General features: G+C 40.0%; 1 protein-coding gene across 1 annotated transcript in view; it reads right to left on the reverse strand.

Moving 5' to 3' along the window:
- akap12b (A kinase (PRKA) anchor protein 12b) overlaps positions 1-20,739 on the reverse strand; it is a 59,828-nt gene that overhangs the window by 22,013 nt on the left and 17,076 nt on the right. The window contains exon 2 of the mRNA XM_084736874.1: positions 7,979-8,054. Within this exon, the coding sequence (XP_084593000.1) occupies positions 7,979-8,054 (76 nt within the window). The remainder of the gene's footprint in view (positions 1-7,978; positions 8,055-20,739) is intronic.

Here is a 20,739-nt window from a genome sequence, read left to right on the forward strand (position 1 = left end):
TGTAACAGGGGCCGTAACGCCATTAAAGGAGGAGGGGAAGGAGGGGGTCAGTCACATTCCTGGTCCATTCTCTCAATCCTCCATTTGCCTGGGGGAGGTTAGAGGTTGAGGAGGGAGATTAGGTTCCCTGATGCCGGGAAAGATGAGAGAGGAGTGCCTGCAGAGACGAGTGGGTCCTGGGGGGTCTGAGAAGCCCTGGTGGGAGTCTACCATGAGTTTGACCTTATTACTGTAATTTTAGGCCCCGTGAAACTGGTCACTCCTTTTAATACTGCAAGGGATGCACTCTCTGCTAACTATTAACCTTGTGTTTTCAATATGGCGCATTTTGGACACACTGTTTGTGGATCCAGCAGTCCAGAGCATTTGGTTAATAAGACATTCACTAATGCTTTGGTCATACTACATGACCTTTAAAGTCATCAGATTGCTGCACTGTTCACACAACCCAACTTTCTGTCTTGTGATCATGAATCTTGAAGTCACTGTGGTTTGCATACGACATGACTGACTAGTGATTTGGCCTTTTTCTCCAAGAGGAGTGTGTCTGTGTGGTCTCCAAACAATGTCTTGTCATGAAAACGCACACTAGACATCAGCTCATTAATACTGAAGCATCAGTGTTCTGGAAGTGAAGCTTGTTTGAACTAGTTGTAGAACTTTATAACTACTATTATCTGTTTTTTGCTCATCTCCCCTCCCAGTCCATGCCTGCTCTCATTGGTTATACTTGCATGGCTGCCTGACCTGTCCCCAGCATGATATTAAACCTATTTATTAAATCTTTCAGGCATGACTGAGACATTGACAAGCTCTCAGATCATGTCTTTGAACAGGTCACACATAGAGATTGACTCTTGCCAGTGTGGAGTGAACACCACTCTGTGATCTCCAAAAACTGCCAGCGTGTGGAAAATTATGGCTGCAATCCTGTAGTGTAAACTTGGCATAACATACGGTCAGACAATCTACAAAACAGCATTAGCTTTTTTATTTTTGCTTATTAGGGTAAGATCACTTCTAAGCCCCTGTCTGAGGCAGTCATTTATTGTGCAAACAAACTGACCTTAATGACATATATGTTATTAAATTATCATGTTTAATAAATAAAACTTCAGTAATTAGTTAAAGCTGGTTTGACAGCAGCCATGGAACTGTGGCCCTGTGGTCACAAAAGGTTAATCTTTGGCCACCAAATAATCCATATAGGTGGTCCTCTATGGCCACTTACTGCAAGCCTTCATCAACACAACATTACAGTTTCACATCCTATTCCCTTTGTGCTTTTATGTCAACATTCAAACAAAACATTACTTGTTACTAACTACTGATACTACTACCCACTGATATGTTGGGTCTACTGAAGTATGGGTTTACTAACTCTACTAAAACTGCTGACACAGTCCAAGAGGAGAACTCGGAACACAAAAGGCAGACTATTTTAGTGACTAGAATATGACGCATCTAAGGACATAATCTACTGTGGTGTGTGCTGCCAGTTTCCTCAACAAACTGAGAAGACCAGCTTGTTCTTCATCAGAAACAATGCCTTCGGGATTCAGCTCATGGGAAAAAGTGACAGCACAACTGTCACAGTTAAGCAGTGTTAAGTTGCACTAAATTGCCTTCTCTGTATTGTTTTACAAAAGTTTACATTTTGGCCACCAAATTTAGGGGCTTGGTGGTCCTTGGGGCCAACGCTTAAAAGTATACTATCTGTCTATCCCTGTTATAGAACAAAACACAAGAGAATCAACAGTAAAACCCCGGCATAAAGATTTCTGAACCCTAAGTGAAGGGGAGTTGTAGAGAATTTGGGATGTTTGGTGTGCCAAGTGAGCATTACTGTATGACGTCCCAGTAAAGAATTTAATCATCTAACAGTACGTGGGGCAGTTGGCTGGCTGTTTGGTGACTGCAGTCAGCTGGGAGATTAGATTTTGGCGTAGCTTTTTGTCAGCTGATGTGGATATTGCTGATAATGTAGTCTGTCAGAACTTACTCAAGCTTCATTTAAAGAGCTAAAACACTGTTGAGGTTGCTTCTGGAGAAATGCCTCCTGTCCGATCAGTTTACATGCTGAGACAGCAGTTGATAAATGACAGCTTTCTAATCGACTTCTCCTATCCTCTCTTGCCCTGGAGTATATCCTTAAAGCACCCACTGTATAACAAATGACTAAATAAAACATGCAGCACAGATGAACATAATTGAACTACTGACTGGACAATGATGGATCTTGAGGGGCTGAGGGCCTTTTAAGCACTTCAGTCCAAAACTCTGCCTCCCAGACACTTTCCTCTGGGATCACTTCCTTTCTCTGAGGAGGCTAAAGCACTCTGACGTCTTGCAGGAAGTTGATGGATCAGTGTACGCACAAACGCAGTGCAAAGAGAGGACAAAAGACTCCCTCCCAGTAGTGAGAATACAGTCGAAAAAGATGGACATGAACATCTTAATAGGAAACGTTGCCTGTAATGAGTATTGTCAGCTGGAATGTACAAGGAATATGGGCGGGAATCCAAAAGGAACAATCCGGCGGCTGGATTGCGTTATGATGACTGTAGACGTGAAGCCTTGTTGGCAGAGATCACACAGAGCTTAAGTGAAGGGAGAGGTCCCTTCCACACGCATGATGAACGTTTTGGCAACACAGCAATGCTTGTCCCTAGAGTCGAGCCTGAGTAAGTCCATCCTGGAATTAAATCATGGCCACACACATAAACACACACGCACATACATACACACACACACACAGCTACATCCACAGCCAAGACTGCAATACGCTCACCTCGTAAAAGTTAACACCTGCAACTAAAAAGACATAAAAAAAAAAAAGTAGCACAAAGAGAGTCTAGTGAGTCATTTCTGACCGTCATTTTTACAGTATCTAGTAGAGCTGGGGACTCAAGCCACATGACTTAGTGTTATGCAGCAGAGACCAATGCACAAGGTAGCTATTATGAAGGGCACTGGTCTGAAAATAATACAATTTTGATTCGAGGATTTTGTTGTCAATGAAGGTAGTAAGAAGAGAACAAGGTCTGCATCTCAAAAATCACTGACACAACCCAACACGTATGTGAATATGTCTTTTTAGTTTTTAGTTTTTTTTTGACTGGTCAAAATCTTGTTATTGATTGATTTTACTTTATTCTTGAAAATACCAGAATCAGGCTCAGCAGCCTCCTGATGAACACAGACGGTTTGCTGGGACAAACACAGACTCAGAGATTGACAGAGACTACAGTTGTTTACAGAGTTTCCTTATAGAAACATAGTTTGACTTGTTGCTAAAGTAAATTAGCTAACTGTTAACTGTCGTTAGTTCAGTTAGCCGTGACTCAGCCCCAGGGTGTTGGGAGACAAACCGAGCAAGAAAACCATCTTTGTACTCTAGCTGATTTCCTGTCGTCAAACTGGTCTCTGTTTGTCTCAGAGGCTGTTTTGGTCCCGATCTGACCGTGTTCATCTAAAAGGACCACTCTCCATAGCGTTTCATCTATGGGCCTCTGGTAACCTGTCAGTCAAGTGTTTGATTGATCGTTCAAGCAGCAGCACAGTAGTGAGTGACAGAAAGTGTCCTGTTCTTATTTTGGACTGACATTTTAAAGTACGTAACAAGGATTTGTACTTGTACTTTAATGAATTAATTCACTGAATTGATTTAATAAGGTGAACCGCACCCACCTGGTCCCATGAGTAGAATGAAACAAACAGACATGCACTATGTTCGACAAATAAACACAAACTGCGATGAACACAAGGACACACTCTCACAGTCAGCATTCTCTGCCTCTCAAACCTTCCAGAAAACTTCATCTGTCCTCTTTTAAAGTCTGTGAGCCATCTGGGAGGGACCGTCAACGCTCCGGCCAATGAATTACATCAGCTATGATGTCAGTCTTTGGGCTCCCACTGCACCCCATACACCCACACCCCTGAAACTAGCAACCCAAACACACATGCAGGCTTTTATGCACATGTACATGGATAACACAGCGCACACAGTGAATCTTATTATGAGATTAAAATGTGAAAAGATAAACATGGTTGTTTTAATAACGCAATATTTGCTGCTTTACACAAAAAGTAATCTAGTTAGAGTGACTGGTTTGATTCTGACAAAAACTAAAGTGATAATATGACTCATTTGGATCAAATTTATAGGAATCATGCATTGTGCATTAGGTGGCTGCATCATTCATGGATGACTGTGTCTTAATGTCTTTCTCTCTCCTTATTCTCATCTATTTTTACTCACCCTCTTTGCCTGTCTCTCTATTCTTCCTAAAAACTCGACTTCCATCTAATATTTATTCAGTTCCTCTAAGTCTCAGCCTCCTGCCTGTACTTCTTCAGCCAATCTGGCACCAAAAAGAAGGTTAAAACAAACTTTAAAAATGATTTTCAAACAGCATTTGAGCCAGTTTGATCCATGTTTTAGGCTGAGTGGAGGGCCTCCCAAGATGATGTCCCAGAATCTTTACAGAAGAGGAAAGAGGCAGCAACCACAAATTTCCTCTTCAAAAGACCAATACCATACCAAGTAACATCAAATACAAAGCAGAGCTCTATGGTTATGGTTGCCAGGTTGCTATGGCATCCATTTGGAGAAACTGGCAATCAGTTTGTGGCATTTCTACCCTTTCTGGGTCAAACAACTCTGCAGTAGTCAGCGGGGTGGACATGCGAACTGTTGTCCCTTCTCGGCCAAGATAATCAAGGCTTGTCACCTCCATCAGTAACTTCTGTGACTTTTTTGGTCCTTTTTCATACACATGCGCTGCTTGCATTGACCTAGTGAGATTCAGTGCATACGCATTCATTTTGGTGTATAAATTGCACTATTTACCTGAATTTTACCTGCATCCTCCAAAATGTGGCCTCCACATTCCCCTTTGCAGGGTGTGTTCACCTTATGTGAACCAGCAAATTCAGTGTTTGTATTCACAAATGGGTCAACTGGAAAATGTAACTCCACACCATTCTCATACTTTGATACCATTTTAAACAAATACTATTGATAATTTAAATAAACATTTTATGACAGAAGACAGACTAAGATATTTTTATGCCTAGTCTTTGCTTTCCATGAGGTCAAACTATAACTAGAGTAATTGACTTTTCCATTAAAAATGACCATAAAAGTCTGCAGTGGAGTTTGATATTATGAGTTTTCAATACCTTTGAATCCCTGTCTACAACTCAGACACAAAAACTTGGCAAAGAGCCAGCAGGTATTACTTTTTTGTAAGTTGCTACAATACTTTAAACAAGACTGTCAGTTGTCATGTTATCCAGGTTGGTGTGTGATTTGTTTGGGGAGTAGCGGTTCACCTCCGGCCTGGTCCACACACTATAAACACTCTGCTATACCTGATAGAGAGAGATTATGGCTGTGTGTTTTTTGTGTGTGTGTGCTTGCACGTGTGTGTGTTTGCTCATGCGTCAGTCTTTTGATCTGCACCCTGTCTTTTGTTGTTTTTCGTTGTTATCAGAGAGATTCCTCTGTGCTTCCTGTCTCTCACAATGCACTGCTGTCTTTATCAGGTTGGACAAGAGGTAGAGTAGTGCTGGGATATGAAGCCCCTCCATACCGTCCACTCCCCATTATCCACTATCTTCTCTCTTTTTTTTTTTGTACACTCCCTTGTGCTGCTTTAATCTGCAGCCTTTAAGTTCTTTCACAACTTGTGTTGTTTCTCTGTTTTCAGTCATGCTAGTGAGAACAACAGGTTCTCTGAGGGCAACATCAGTCAGCTGGGGTCCGTCGATGACTGTGAGTAATACCCAAATGGATCTGAGCAGATGTGGCATTAACATATCAGAGGAAAAACATGTTTTCTTGAGGCAAGAAAACAAGTGTGAACTGCGAAGTGCAGGAAAAATGAGATTTATTGCTTCTCTTTTTGACCACAGCTGCTCGTGTTCTTCTGTTTTTTCTATTTAGGTATTTTTAAGTTGTGCATAAAAATCATTTGGGTCTCTTTCTTTTTGATTTTTTTTTTTTTTTGAAGGACCAGTGTGTAAGATTTACTGGCATCTAACAGGGAGTGTGCATACTGCAAACACCTCATGTCATCCCAGGACAACTTGTGTTGGCCATGACACTTGCACAAAACAAGAACGGCTATATCTAGAGCCAGTGTTTGGTTTGTCCATTCTGGGTTACTGTAGAAACATGACAGCGCACCATGGCAGCCTCCGTGGAATAGGATCCACGCCCTCTGTTGATATTAACAGCTGATTTTAAGGTAATGAAAACAGGGCTGTTATATTCAGGTGAATTTACTAGTGAAATTAGGGCTGAACAATAAAAAAAAAAAAATCTAACTGCGATTATCTTGACTAATATTGCAATATCATGACTGCAAAATTAGAGGGAATTAAAATTTATTCAATGTAACGCTACAAAACTAGTGTTTTGTTATTGTTTTTGATGTATATGAACATCAAGTTCAGGTATGTTTTTCCACAGTATCACAACTGGCGACAGACAAGCAGAAATCAGATCAAAGTTTTCATCAAACAAGTCTATGATCCTACACACAAAACTAAAAGGAATATTGTGTTATTTTGGTCTGATAACCTTCACGCAGAGTCCATCTCCATCATGTTCAGTTTTGACTACTTGGTTTTGTGTATATGAAAGCAAATGATCTGCAGCTTCTCTTTGTGTGTGCATAAGTGCACAAGTTCTAAGCATTCCCGACATGCGAGATATGTGGTTCACCTCTTTTCTGTTCTATATCTTTCCACATTACTAATTACCTTAGAGTACATGTCAACAGAACCAACAATTTCAACAACCAGATTAATCTCCACTAGTCTACGTGCCACATCAACTCATACACTCTGTATCTCTCCTCTGAAGAAGGTATTGGGTTACTCTATAAACGGACAGAATCGCTTCATTAAATACCTTATTAAATAGGTTATTTGACAGAGTGGTATGTGACATATCTCTGTGTTTTAAGTAGTATAGGGTTACCCCTTCCCCTGGGCCATAACATATTATGAAGTGCGCAGGTTGCTTTGTGCAGGGGCTCGGGTCACGGCCTGCTAAATATTTAGGGAGGGAGTACAGGCCCCTGCAGCCCGCCCAGATTGAGGGAGACACGATAGAAATGGCAAAGAAAACAAACATACGCAGCTTTGGAGATAGCAGGGAGCTGCAGGAGATGGACAGAGCAGGTTGGTGCACATGTGTCAGAAATTATTTTTGCAAAGTTTATCACTCATTAATTATTGTCTCAGATTACTGACCTTAAAATGTATGAGTACCTTCCACAAGACCACAGGCAGTTAGCTCTGAATATTTCCACTTTATAAGAACAATGTTTTGATTAGTCTATGAGACAAATGAGGCCTACTTCTATGTTCATTAGTTTCGTCTACATAAAGACACATTTCCAACTCTGTACAAAGACATTAGGAGGATCAGAGAGAAACTTATATGAAAAAATGGTACTTCTTTCATAATTTGACAATTTTAAAATTATTTTTCTGCAGCTGTTTATACACAGGGATGTGATCTAAGCCTAAAATCTTCTTGAATCGGTCCTGAAGTACAAATTTAATAAACGGGTGCAAGTATATGAGTTAACATTTACATGCAGTCACTTGATGGTATGTTGGGTATGTGGGGGTGTGTGGTTCCTGTGAAAAGCCCGTGTACTGTAGGTGTCCCCTATGTGTTGACAAAGGGATTAGTTAAGGATCAAGCAGATCTTGCAGAGCCACGAAGACATCTGCAGGCAAGAATCTGAACACACACACACACAAACACTGAAAACTGACCCCACACAAACAGGCTTACCTTCTGCTACTGCTGAAGAAACAGTGCAAAATCCCAGACACAAACACACACAAACACACAGCCACTACTTACCCCACCGACCACAGGAACCTCACCCAAAGCCACACACAGTAAATAAACAGTATTGACGGGTCAGACACAAACATATACACACACCTTCTGCCAGCGTGTTGTCCTCCGAATGTCCATTCAGGCTGGTCATGCTGGAGATTTGTCCATTCTTCTGCAAAGACTGAAAAAGACACAGAAAGAAGAGACACTCTTAGTCAATAAGTATTATTAATAAAAATGAAAAAATTCATTGGCATACACAGAAACACATGGGTGATCAGCCTTTGTCTTTGAAGGACTAGTTGACATTTTGGGAAATACTATTATTCACTTTTTATAAGTGAAAGATTAGAAGATTGATAAAAGCCTCATATTTGAAGCCAGGGGAGTACACAGTCAGCCTGGGTCTTTAAAATCTAAAACGTCTAAAGTTAGCCTCTAAAGTTAGTTAGCTTAGCTTACTGCAGCTGAAACCAGGAGTTATAGGTAGCTTGACAGAGCTCAAAGTTCAGAAATACACCTCTGATGGTGACGACAGGACTGCAGTGACAAGATGTCCCAGTTAACCGGGAATTGCCCCAGTTTCACGCTCAGTGTCCCCAGTCCAAACAAATATCTGTAAAAGACTACGGTGTCCCAGTTTTCAGTATTCACTTCTAAATTGTCCTGATTTTAATCACAGTTCGAAAGTTTGGTCCACATAAACTAAAGAACTGTTGTTCTGTTTGAATACAGATTAAACAAAAACTATAAAATGTGTTAAATCAGTTAGCGTTAGCAGTGACGTTGGTAGGAGTATTTTTGCCAAGCCACCTGTTTCCCCCATTTCCAGCCTTATGTCAATCTACAAGCTATGCTAACAACCTCCTGATTCTTATTCCATACCTTTACAGATGTGGTAACAATCTTTTCATTAACTCTTAACAAGAAAGTGAACAGTGTTCTTTTTCAAAATGTAAAACTACTTCTTTCATTCAAAACAGTGACAGCCTTAACTAAAACAGCTCATCACCCCTCACCACCATACGCACACGCATACACACACACTCATGGTTTTCAAATAATGCAAACCACCAAATAAATGCCTCTATCTCAACCGGGCCCATCATGTTTTATGATCAGTGAACCAGCCTGCCAGGACGCTATTAGATCCTTAAATGGTGTGTGTGCTGCCACTACGTTACACATTGTTAAATACTTTTACTAGCCAGTGGAAAAATCATTGTTAGAAGATAGAAACATTATGACCATAGAAGGATCCAAAAATGGGTAAAATCAAATCAGATCACAAAGGTCAAATACCTGTTGGAAAACGACACTGAAAAGGAGCTACACAGAAATCTGACTAAAAAATATACCAGCGAAAAAGGGAAAATTATAACAATGTTGATGGTACAATTGGGCATATAAGTGTGTAAACAACACACAGCCTTCCTCAGAGCACCTTATCAGTGGATCTGGGTCCCAACAGAGTTTTTTCTGGTTGCAACCAGCTCCAACTGACAGCCGTACAATGGCAGGCAGGCCAGATCTTTGTCTGTCCCAGCCAGGGGAGAGGGAACCAGAGCTTCCCCACAGAGCTGCTAATCTAACTAATGGACAATTCAGGCTTCATTCCCACCAGCCCAAACTGCTCCAGGAAAGCCCTGAAAAATGACACCACAGAGGAGACACTCTGCTCGGGACAGACGGGTTAAAGGGACGTACTAAACGATGAGAAAAAAAAAGTGAGAGGTGGTTTGAGGAGCGGAGGGAGGGAGGAACAGTCGGTGTACAAACATCTAAAGTATCATGTATTCTGTCAATACTTATTTGTGTTTGCAGGTAGCTACATTTCAGTAAACCAACCTTCCTTCAGTGATTTCTGTGATGCACAAATATATTAATTTTGTTTGTAAGGGCTTCTGCCAAATCTGATGAAGTGGGGTGGCTTCAATAATTTGTGGTAATAATTGTTTGCAGATGAAATCAGACATATTAAAACATAACTGAACCATACGCTTTACCCTTCTTTGCCGTCTCCCATGTGCACCTAGCAGAACAGCAAACCCTCGTTGTTAGATCTTGTACAATACGGTTCCCTCAGTGCTGACGGTGCCTTTTTGTTGTTGTTACTGAAAAGCTTGATCCACACAGGAGTACAATTCTAAAGCAAGTAAGTGCATGTCAGGACAGCTCCTAGGCTGTCTGGCTTCTACCTAATCCACAAAAGAAGAAAAAAACACAAATACTGGATACCATTTATGCAATTTATATCCAGCTGATCATTAAATGCAAACTATCCTGGAGCTTGTTTCACCAAATTTGCACTATGCAAGCGGAAATTTGTAACATGAGATTATTTCCTCCTCCAACCCATGCCAAGCCCTGTGAGTGACTCTATTGGATTAGTTGGTAAATGCAATGATGCATTCTGCACATAAGCACTGCTCAAAAATGATTTTTCTTAGAAGAAATTAGGGCTATATTTGAAGCTGGACAATCTTTATTGCATATTGAAAGCCTTCACACCCCCACGTGTACTCACACACATAAGAAGATCATTGGTTTAAATGCTTTCACAGAGGAGGATGGTCCTGTCGTTTCAGTCCTTTTAAAGCCATCAGGACCTCTGATCAGATTTGGTGCGTTAGCCGTCAGCTGACCTCCAGACCTGCAGCGACCCCGCCCACCCCTAGTCCACCTCATGACTGGCATTCCCAGCATTCCTTGCCCTCTTCCTCCAAAATTCCACAGATCCCCCAACACCTGACTTTCCCCTCTTATTTTAGCCCACCTCCCTTCAAATGGTCACCCTTTCACCACCTCTGTCCCTAAGTTACCTCATAGTCATAAGCCTCCTCTGACCCCATCAAACTGCCACTCCTTATTCTGGGCATCATAAAAGCTGCTGCTATGTTCTCACCGCAGCAAGTGTAAGACTCAGGAGACATCCGTCAAGAGCGATGGCAGAGAGTGCTTAGACTGAGAATGAATGAGCCTCCGGGGCCACAATATACATCAGGAAACTCAACATAGGATCTCTAGGAATTATGCCCATATTGGAAGATCCTACAACTTAAGTCCACTGCCAGCATTCAGTCACAACACGTGAAGCAGTTTGACCTCCAGTAAATATACTTAAGTGAAAAGACTGGAGTGGTGGTATGTAGCATGTCGGACTTTCAGACTGGAGCTTGCATCCAGTCATTGCAAGGTGTGTGTTTGCATTCAAGTGGCTGAAACGGGGCATGGCGATGGGGGTGGCCTATTGCAAAATGGCGCATAACTTCCAAATGGATTCACCGACTTGCACAAGATTCTGAGGAGAGGTTACACACCCCACTCTCCGACCAAATTGTTGGTAGTTGAGTCGCACTGTTGGTAACGCAGGTGCTCTTCTGATACCCCCGCCACACAGGAATGACTGAGAGTGACAGCTGTTAGTATTATAAGAACTGTAGGTTCAGTTTATCAGTCCAGTGAACTGAATCTGACCTGACCCAAAAACTGATAGCTACTGAGCTGCTCTGAATTCCTTTCATTTCCCAGACAGAATTTTGTTGAAGTTTCGCTGCCAGTTGTGCATTTTTTTATGTCTGCTTGGTCAACATGGTCTGCCACAAAGTCCTAAAGACAGACTTAGACCTGCTGGAAAAAGTGCACAAAGGAATGGTCACAAAAGAAAACATCTGCTAAACCAAACAAAAGCAGAGAGAGAGAAAAAAACAGCGTTCTGTGCGGTTTTATGTGTAACGTGATCTTATTTAATTTATTTTATGTGAAAACATTTGAAAGAGCTTTATTTATTATTTAAGAAGTTATATCTCTATTTTATAATATTTTGTAATATTCAACAGGAGTAGGTACAGAATCATACAGGAGAGCTATGTACTGTGTACAGGTCATGTGTTTGTTTACATGTACTGTAGCTACAGTATGTTTACTGTATATTCATGTAATTGTTTTAGTAGCACTGTGAATTGTGTTTACTGACTTCATAAAACCACAGTGACCAAGCATCAGTAAACACCTCTTACCTCTCTTTTAACCACTTTCAACTCTTTTCATTTGCTCTTGGTCACATCTTCATTTATCACAAGAGGGTAAATAAGTCCTTTCCTCTCTGCGGCCTCTTTCACTGGAGTGTTTACACATCCATCAGGCCCTTGGTCGGTAAGTCTGTCAGCCTGCAGACCTGTGTGGCACTTAGTGTAAATGCTGAGTCATCATTCAAACTTTGTTTGCTCATTTGGTTAATCCAACTTGTTAAATCAAATTGTTGAAAGACCAAAACCAACAACGAATTGATCCTACTTACAAGTATTGCCTGTGTAACTTAAGCCTGATGCAATTTATTATTCTGTTGCAATCTGTCAACATTGTTTAGTCTATAAAATGCTGAAAAAACGGTGTAAAATGCTCATCAGAATTTCCCAGAGCTCTTCATTTACTACCATAAATGACTAAGAAAAGCAGCAAATCCTTAGATTTAACAAGTTAGAACCAGCAAATATGTAACCCTTTTGCTTGAAATATGACTTAAATATTTCATCAGTTATCAAAATAGTGGGCAATTTATTTTATTTCCATTGACTAATCAACTAATCATGGCAGCTCTACCAAAAACTATTAAAATTTAGCCTCATTGTTGCACCTCACTGTTTTGTTGCTTTTAAATACTCTGTTTATCCGCCACTGAAAATAGTCCCTTAACATTTGCTAAAAACTACAGTGTCCAGGTGTTTTAGGAAATTACTGAGCATTTTGTGTGTGGGCCCAATTCTTTTGTTTCAGTTTATTTTATTGTATTTTATTTTACTTTTTTATATCATTCTGTAGTTGTCAGTAGTGTTGCGTCTATATTCAAATCCAGACATTCAAATTTTGGTCAAAGTACTTCCGTGTTAACATTTTAATGCTTTTTTTGCCAAGCCTTTCTGAAAGGGCCATGTTTCCCCACCTGACCTGATGTGGGTTTCTGCATGATGGTGTTGCTGCATAACCCCCCAGGTTAAAGGAGGGGGGCAAAGTGGGCCTTTCTATTTGAAAAACCCAGAAAAGAACGCAGATGTTGCCCTTTAAAAGATTAATCTTCACATTTGTGAAGAGAAAGAACAGACAGAATAAACATACAATAACGCCAGCCTCATCCAAAAAATCAAAATAAAAATGTTCTCCACACACGAAGCTACACAGCAAGCAGAAGACATTTACTCTCAAAGCATGTGGCTCATGTCTTCCTTGTTTGTTTGGTTTTTGGCTTGTGCTTCAAATTCTTTTATTACTTACGAGAAGGAAATCATTTCATCCCATTTTACCCCAGCTGGAACTCTGGTACTTCATTTCATTGGTAATTTTTGAAAAAAACTACAGAAAGAGATAGTTAAGAGAGATAGAGGTCAATAACTGATGATATATAGACTGTCAGAGCTGTGCTGACAATATATTGCCTATATCAGCCTTGGCTATGATAGTAAAGGAATAATTCTTTCATCCACTGTGTTGCTAAAGCAAACACATGCTAACATTTCATGTTTCAGTGACATAAAGCCAAACTTTTAGCCTTTTACAACCCAGTTATTTTACAGAAACAAGATCTCTTGACTGGAAAGCAAATTCAAACAGTCTGATCATATCTCACCAACATGTAGGGAATGTGTGAAATTCTCTTTGGTGCTCCTTTATTGACAAAAAAGGATTAGTTCTGGAGGAAAAATTAGATCGTTTCTTTTGCTGTTTTCCTATGATTTTTTCCCCTCACTTCACCACTCATTCTGCTTTCACTTTTAACCTAAATTTATCTTTGATTCTTATGACCTCTTATCTGCCTCTCTCATTTACTTCTTGGCTTCACCTCTTACACTCAGTGGCTCCAGCAGAGAGACGACCTGCTGCCTCCTAAATCACTCCACAAAGGCCAACAGAGGAGATTTATACCCCTTAAACTAAACACAGAGCACAAGAGGAGGAGGGGGTTAATGGATCAGAAGAGTCTGGTGCAGCTGGCAAATTACATCTCAAACTCAAGTCTGTTGTCTTAGAATAAGCAGACAGAAGGCTGAAGTATGCAAAAAGAGATACGGTGACATTTATTTAATCCGATCCACTTTCATAAAACATAAGAGGTTTGCCTTTATAATGTTATCAAATAGAGTACAGGAGTAGTCGGCACCAGAATTACTAGTCATTTATTATTAATATTTTATTACTGCACAATGCCAGTTAACTCACAAAGCTAATGCAGGCAGCCGTGGAAAAGAAAAGTTAATAAAAACTTGGAAGGCATTGTGTATCAAGAGCATTTAAATTTTCTTCATAACCATTCACAGCGTTGTCTGGCAATAAGATATTTTCTGTGTGTTGCCCATTTCATTAGTATAAGATTTTTACAAAAATTCAAATCTAACTATTTAACTAAATAAGTGTAACAGTTTGGGTACATAACAATAAGAAATAATAATAATAAACTTTACTTATAAAGCACTATATTTAACAAGGTTATAAAGTGCTTCACAGAAAAAGAACAATGTGTTTCACCAACATGGACTTGAATTTGTCATCATTTAGCTTTAAAACATTTTGGGACATACAACATTTTATATCACTGAGGCAGGCAAGGAAATTATCTAAAGTTACTGGACTGTAGAGGGACATATAGCTGCAGTGATGCAAAACACCATGGTTCTGGATGACCTGGCTGAGAGAAATCATAGATATTGAGAATAATATAGGGCCAAGAACGGAGCCTTGCGGGACTCCACAGTTAAAATCAGCAACTACTACGAGCAACTGGCATTCGCGATAACATCGGAAAAGGTTCTGTTGGACAGATATGAACGTAGCAACTGTAGACCAGTTCCCTAAATACCAACCCAGGTTTCTAGATGGTGCAGAAGGATGGCGTGGTCAATAGTGACCAATGCAGAACTCAAATATATATTTTATTGTTTTAGATTATAGCCTGTGTTTGATTCGGTTTCGTCAAATATGAGATTCATGCAACAGAATGGGGGCTCTATGTGCCTAGCTAGCTCTTATTGTATTGAATATATTTGGGAATCCTTGTAGAAATAAGCAGATATCAGATACAGTAGGCTAATATTTTCCAGCTCACCATGAAACTAGCTATACTTGTCAGTCATTACACAGAGCACAGTACTGATGAAGCACAAACAGGAGTCATAAATTCACTCCATCTGGCTGATGTGGTCATTGTATTGACAGTATGTTGACAAGATTCAGCAAGGTGCTGCTAAAAAAGCACAGGGAGGGAAAACTTCACTATTTAATGATGTTTCAAATTTCCCTAACCCTTAAGCCATGCACCAATAAAAAGAAAAGAAAAAGATCAGTTTTTCAGCTGGTTCAGTTAATAATGTTGTAGGTTATTCCCAAAAGAACATATGCATGCACAAGCAAACCCACAGTAGGAGATAGCAGGCTTTAAGACTCTCTGTGGGGTCGTAGTTTGTTCGTGACAGTTAACCTCACAACCTCTGACCTCTGAGGTGTGGACACAGTCTCAGAGGAGACGAAAGGAGGATGATGCCGTTGGAGGGGGGCGACTGGGAGAATGGAGCGCAGAAAGATAAAGGCAGGAGTGAGAGGAGGTGAAAGCAGAGATGTGAAGATAGACAGAGAGAGGAGATGAGAAACAGAGAGCCAGAACGAGGAGAAAAAGAAGGAAAGAATGTTGCTCTAGGATAGCAGTCCTTCACTTGTAGCTCATTTTAATGGTATTTTATGTTCAGCCTTTAAGTCAGGCTTATTGTTTGTGGTTCTTACTGATAATGTGAAAAATAATTTCTTCCTGCTTATTTTTTCTTGCAAGAATTGGTCACCATTCTCTGCATTTTGCTGTAAAAATTGTCCCCTTGGTCCACAGAAAATGTTTCAGATAATAAAGAGTAAAAAGAAAAATGAAATGAAAATGCAAGGAAACTAGGAAATTAGTCACCAGAGTCTTTCAAAGTACTTAAAAGAATAGTTAGATATTTGGAGAAATACGCTTATTCACATTCTTGCTGATATTCAGACTTCCTAATTCGTACCGAACTCACCAGTAACTCTCTGTGAAACCCCAACTTCAGTTTTATGTCAGTTGTTGTACAGAATGAACCAGGAGTCAGTAATCTGTGGCTCCGGAGCCGCATGTGGCTCATGTGTTTTGCCCCTTGCCAATGGCCCTCCGTGGCTCTCATAAAAAATTATATATGGAAATCAATTTTTTAAACAAAAAAAACAAAAAATTTTATTTCTCCTTCATCATTGAAAAGTGTTCTTTACATTATCCGATTGCAAAAGGTATGTAGCCTGTATGTAGTATGTACAGAATTTTCAAAAAGCTGTAATATTTTGTCAACTAAAATGTTCATCATAGCCTACATCCAGGGCTCAGTATATTTTCCTCTAAATTTTGCCCTCTTTGCTATGTCTTAGCAGCTCCACACAGATTTCATTTTCTTTTTTGGCTCTATTGGTAATTGGTGAGTTTCCGTTAGAACAAGGCACACTGTTTTCCCCCTCTTTCCAGTCTCAATTAAACTAGGCTAAATTTTTACTATGTGCTCTGCAAATTGTATTACACTATTAAATAATAAAAGTACTATTAAAATCTAATTATAACCAACATTTTTGTATGCTGCAATATAATGCCAGTAAATTCCTAGCAACTGTCAAAGAAGCTTAGAAACTTCAAAGAAAGTATAATAGTTGATTTATCAAGGTATCACGGTGATTTATTATCATTACACAGCAGAGGGTTGCACAACAAAATGGGAGTTGCAGTTCGTTAAAACTACATATGCAGGACAGATAATGAATGAAATACAGAAAAAATAACAGATTACGTGAGAAAAGTAGCAATTCATGAGCAACTGTTCAACGTCTGTTCGGCATCATCACCTGATCAATCCTGATGAATCAGACTCCACCAGTAAACTATTCATAACGGGTTAAAACAAGCTGCAAGGGGGGGGGGGGGGTTCAGGGGCCTGTGTGACCATCATGTCTGTCTCCCTCCTCCTCTCCCTACCTCTCCCTTCATGTCTCTTCAACCCTGCCAGCCCCAATCTATTATCCCTGACCCCCACATTCAGTACATACCAAAGATCAAAGCCTGACAAGACCCCCGAAGAGCACTCTCACTCTTTCCACAATCCTTTAACTCTGCTCAGGTGCTCACACTGTGGGTACCTGTGCTCCTGTGCGTGTGTGTGTGTGTGTGTTTATGTGTGTGTGTGTGTGTGTGTGTGTGTGTGTGTGTGTGTTTGTGCAATCCAGAACAGTTTAAAGTGAAATAAAGAAGCACTGAACAAGTCAAAAAGTCCTGGATCACAAAAGAATTATAGAGACTGTAAGTCTTAAATAATGCTACTTAAAATAAACATAAAAAATTGGATCAGACCAAATCTGAATATATCAAGTCATATCCAGACATATTGCAGATTTACAATGATATGAAAGTAAGCATCTCCTCTTCTTGCTCTTCCATCCTACCCGATTTCATTCCAGTTACTCACCTCTGCTCCCAGGTTTGAGTGTGTGATTTTATTTATGAGGCTTTCAGGAAGAGAGGCGTCCGTTACAATAAATCTGTCAACTCTTGCAAATACACAGACACAAGCTGTATATGGAAAAACTCCCCCACTCACTGTGTCTGTGTGTGTGTGTGTGTGTGTGTGTGTGTGCTTAATGTGCATCATGAAGTGTGGCTGCCAATTTTTCAATTAGTTTATCTTTAAGGGATGAAGCTCCATTCAGTCTGCTGTTGGCTGAAAGTTAAAAACTGTCCTGCAATTTACAACACAACACAATTTAGACCTAGCAGTTCACGACTGGAAAACTCAAACTCAGAATGTGAAGTCCTCAGAATGAAATGCAATCTCTGCATTTTAACTACGGTAGTTCAACTGTCATAATCAAAGATGCAGACATAAAACAAGGACATGGTAAAAATCCTCAAGCAGCTCGGCGAGGCTGTACCAAAAGATGCTCGATATAACCAGATGATGCATTACAAGCCTAGCAAGTATGAAATGGCGTACACTTCCTGTCTCCTAAGTGAGCGTGGTCAGAAGTGTTGAAAGTGCTGCCAATTTCATGTGGATAGATGAAAGCAGATAGAGTACACCGGATACACTATAAATGTAATGTGTGCGCCTTATTTTGCCACACTTGCCACTTGATTCTATTTAGTAGCTTAATATGCTTGATACTGTTATCATGCATCTCTGTGTTGCTAGATCTAGCAAGAAGAATTGGTCATAATCTGTGCTCATGCTCACTCTTCCTCTCGGAGTGAACAGACCCAGGGCCTGCCACTTGTCTCCTACAGGGACAGGTCAGTGGCAAAAACCCATGTGACATAGATACAGGAAATGACTTTTAGGCACAATCACAATGCCCCCCATAAAACCATAAGGCCTGAACCCTTACAGACTTTAGCTGACGTCACCAGGTAGTGCTTGAGCGCGAGAGGCTGCGCGGGCCCAAAATGGTAGAAATAGGATGGGGACACTTTGCGACACATCAAATTGACACAAATACATTATGAAGAACGTAAACTGAAAATATCACAGGACAATTACATAGAAAACCCAGTGTTGCGCAATTCCATCAGTAACAGTCTGCAGAAGTGCAGATAAAGGTGTACGAAAGGGCTCTGGCTGCACTTAGGAACAGCAATGTTTTAAGCTGAATGCTAACATCACAATGACAATGACAACATGGTGATTACAGTAGGGTTAGCGTGATTATCATCTTAGTATGTTTTAGAATGTTAGCATTAGCACATAACAGTTTGCAGATAGTTTGTCAAAAACCAAAGAAATGGACGACTTAAAAATCTGACCTGATGATGACCAAAATGATTGAATTTCATTCTCTAGGGAAGGTGTATTTGTACCAAATATCATGATAATCCATCCCAGAGTTGTTGAAACATTTCGCTTAAAACCACAAATGTCTACTTAATCGGTGCACTAGGAGAAAAGTATGGGGACCACCAAGTCATTCTTCATCAACCATGAATACTATGAATAAATGCACAAAATTTCATAGCAATCCATCCAACAGTTTTTGAGATATTTCACCAGCAGACACTTCCATCCCTAGAGCCACACTGCTGCACACCTTGAATATTTAATTATTAGGCCAATGCATTGAAAGGAGTTATATAAAACACTTCTAACACAGCAGTTACATAACACAGCTGTTCAAATGCTGTGTCATTTTACTGTAGGCTAATGCTCAACATTCAGAGCTCTGAAAGACTTGAAACTCACTCACAATTTGCTTTTGAAAAAATGAAATTATATTTGCCTCAACATACTGGTTCTAACTGAGATAATTGATTAATTTTTCATCAATTATGAATGAAATGAATTATGTAAGAGTTTTCAAAGAGTTAAAAAAGAAAAATTCTCAGCCCTGGAAACCACATCAGCCTGACTTCATGACAGTCAGCTGCATTTGATTTCAGCCTCGTTCACAAACAACGTGAGAAGAGAACCTGAGGGACACTAAATTAGATTAATATAACAGAAGAAGGATATAAGCTAAAACTGAAACGTGTGTGTGTGTGTGTGTGTGTGTGTGTGTGTGTGTGTGTGTGTGTTTGGGGGGGTGAGGAAGGAGTAGAAAGAAAGAAATGCAAACCAACAGATTGAGTGACCCTAAAGCTGCAGAGTCACACACCTGTTAGCTGACATTTTAAGACAACAGATGAAGCCAGGTCTTTCCTTCTCTACCTACATCAGTGCATCACTAACCCTTGAACCCAAAGTCTCTATACCTCCCACAATTTGTCTGTTTTTCATCACCCCCATCCATCCCTTCATCTGCGCGGCTGCTACACTTGAACAGCAAACTGAGCCAAACAACAACAACAGCCTGGTCGCAGGAAAAGACCCCCCAGGACACGATCATAATCAGGCCACACTGGCCAGCGTTTGACCCTACAAGCCCGCCTCTCTAACTGGGTTGAAATAACAAATCCACCCCCATCGCTGACCCTCCTGTCATGAATCTCTAAATATCTCTAAGCCCCGATAAGCATCTGAGCTCCACAGTCATATGTGAGAAAAGAAGAATACTGGTGAGGGAGGTGTCTGGAGCGCACACCAACGCTAAAACGTGGCTTTAATTATTGAGACACTTAAACCAGACTGTTGTTTTTCTGGCTTTGGGCCTCAAATTACTCTTAGATTATTGCCCTATAATGTCTATATGTTTAATCTTAATGCATGCACAGAAACAACATTCAGGGTCAAATACATCACTTTAACTTGGGGCTATCCAAATAGTCTGAGGAACAGTTTCCAAAGTCAGGTATTTCTGGATTGTTGGTGTATGTGGTTGAGAAGGAGAACATATTTTGAAACCTGTAACATCTACTCCAGTGGAGAGAGGTGCATGAAATAAAGTTCAAAATACAGTGAAGAAAAGAAACAGCTTGAGCATAAGTGGGTTTGGGCACATGATCTTAATATTCATTATTTATTAGCACAAAAAAGTCAGTCTTAATTATGCTGCTTTCTTTCCTGAAAAAAGTTCCATGTTGTTCTGTTTATGTGCAGGCAGAACTGTATTGTTATACCATGAAATACTGTTTGGACATAATAATTTATTCAATATATCAACTTTTGAAGTTTGCATTGAAAGTTGAAGGTTCAGAGTTACTTTTATTTTATTGGATTAATAATTTATAGTTACTGCATAGAAAACAGATGGGTCACACAAACACTTAGTAGTTAGAAAACCCACTACAAACATCAGCCTAAACAGAAACAAACTATTCACAAAAACATGCACTGTTAAAAATCCAACATTGACAAACATAAAGCTGGCTGTTGCAAACTGAAACTGAATGGTGCAAAATTGTT

This window comes from Lutjanus erythropterus, chromosome 15, assembly GCF_056507025.1.
Source record: "Lutjanus erythropterus isolate fLutEry1 chromosome 15, fLutEry1.hap2, whole genome shotgun sequence".
Lineage (NCBI taxonomy): Eukaryota > Metazoa > Chordata > Actinopteri > Lutjaniformes > Lutjanidae > Lutjanus > Lutjanus erythropterus.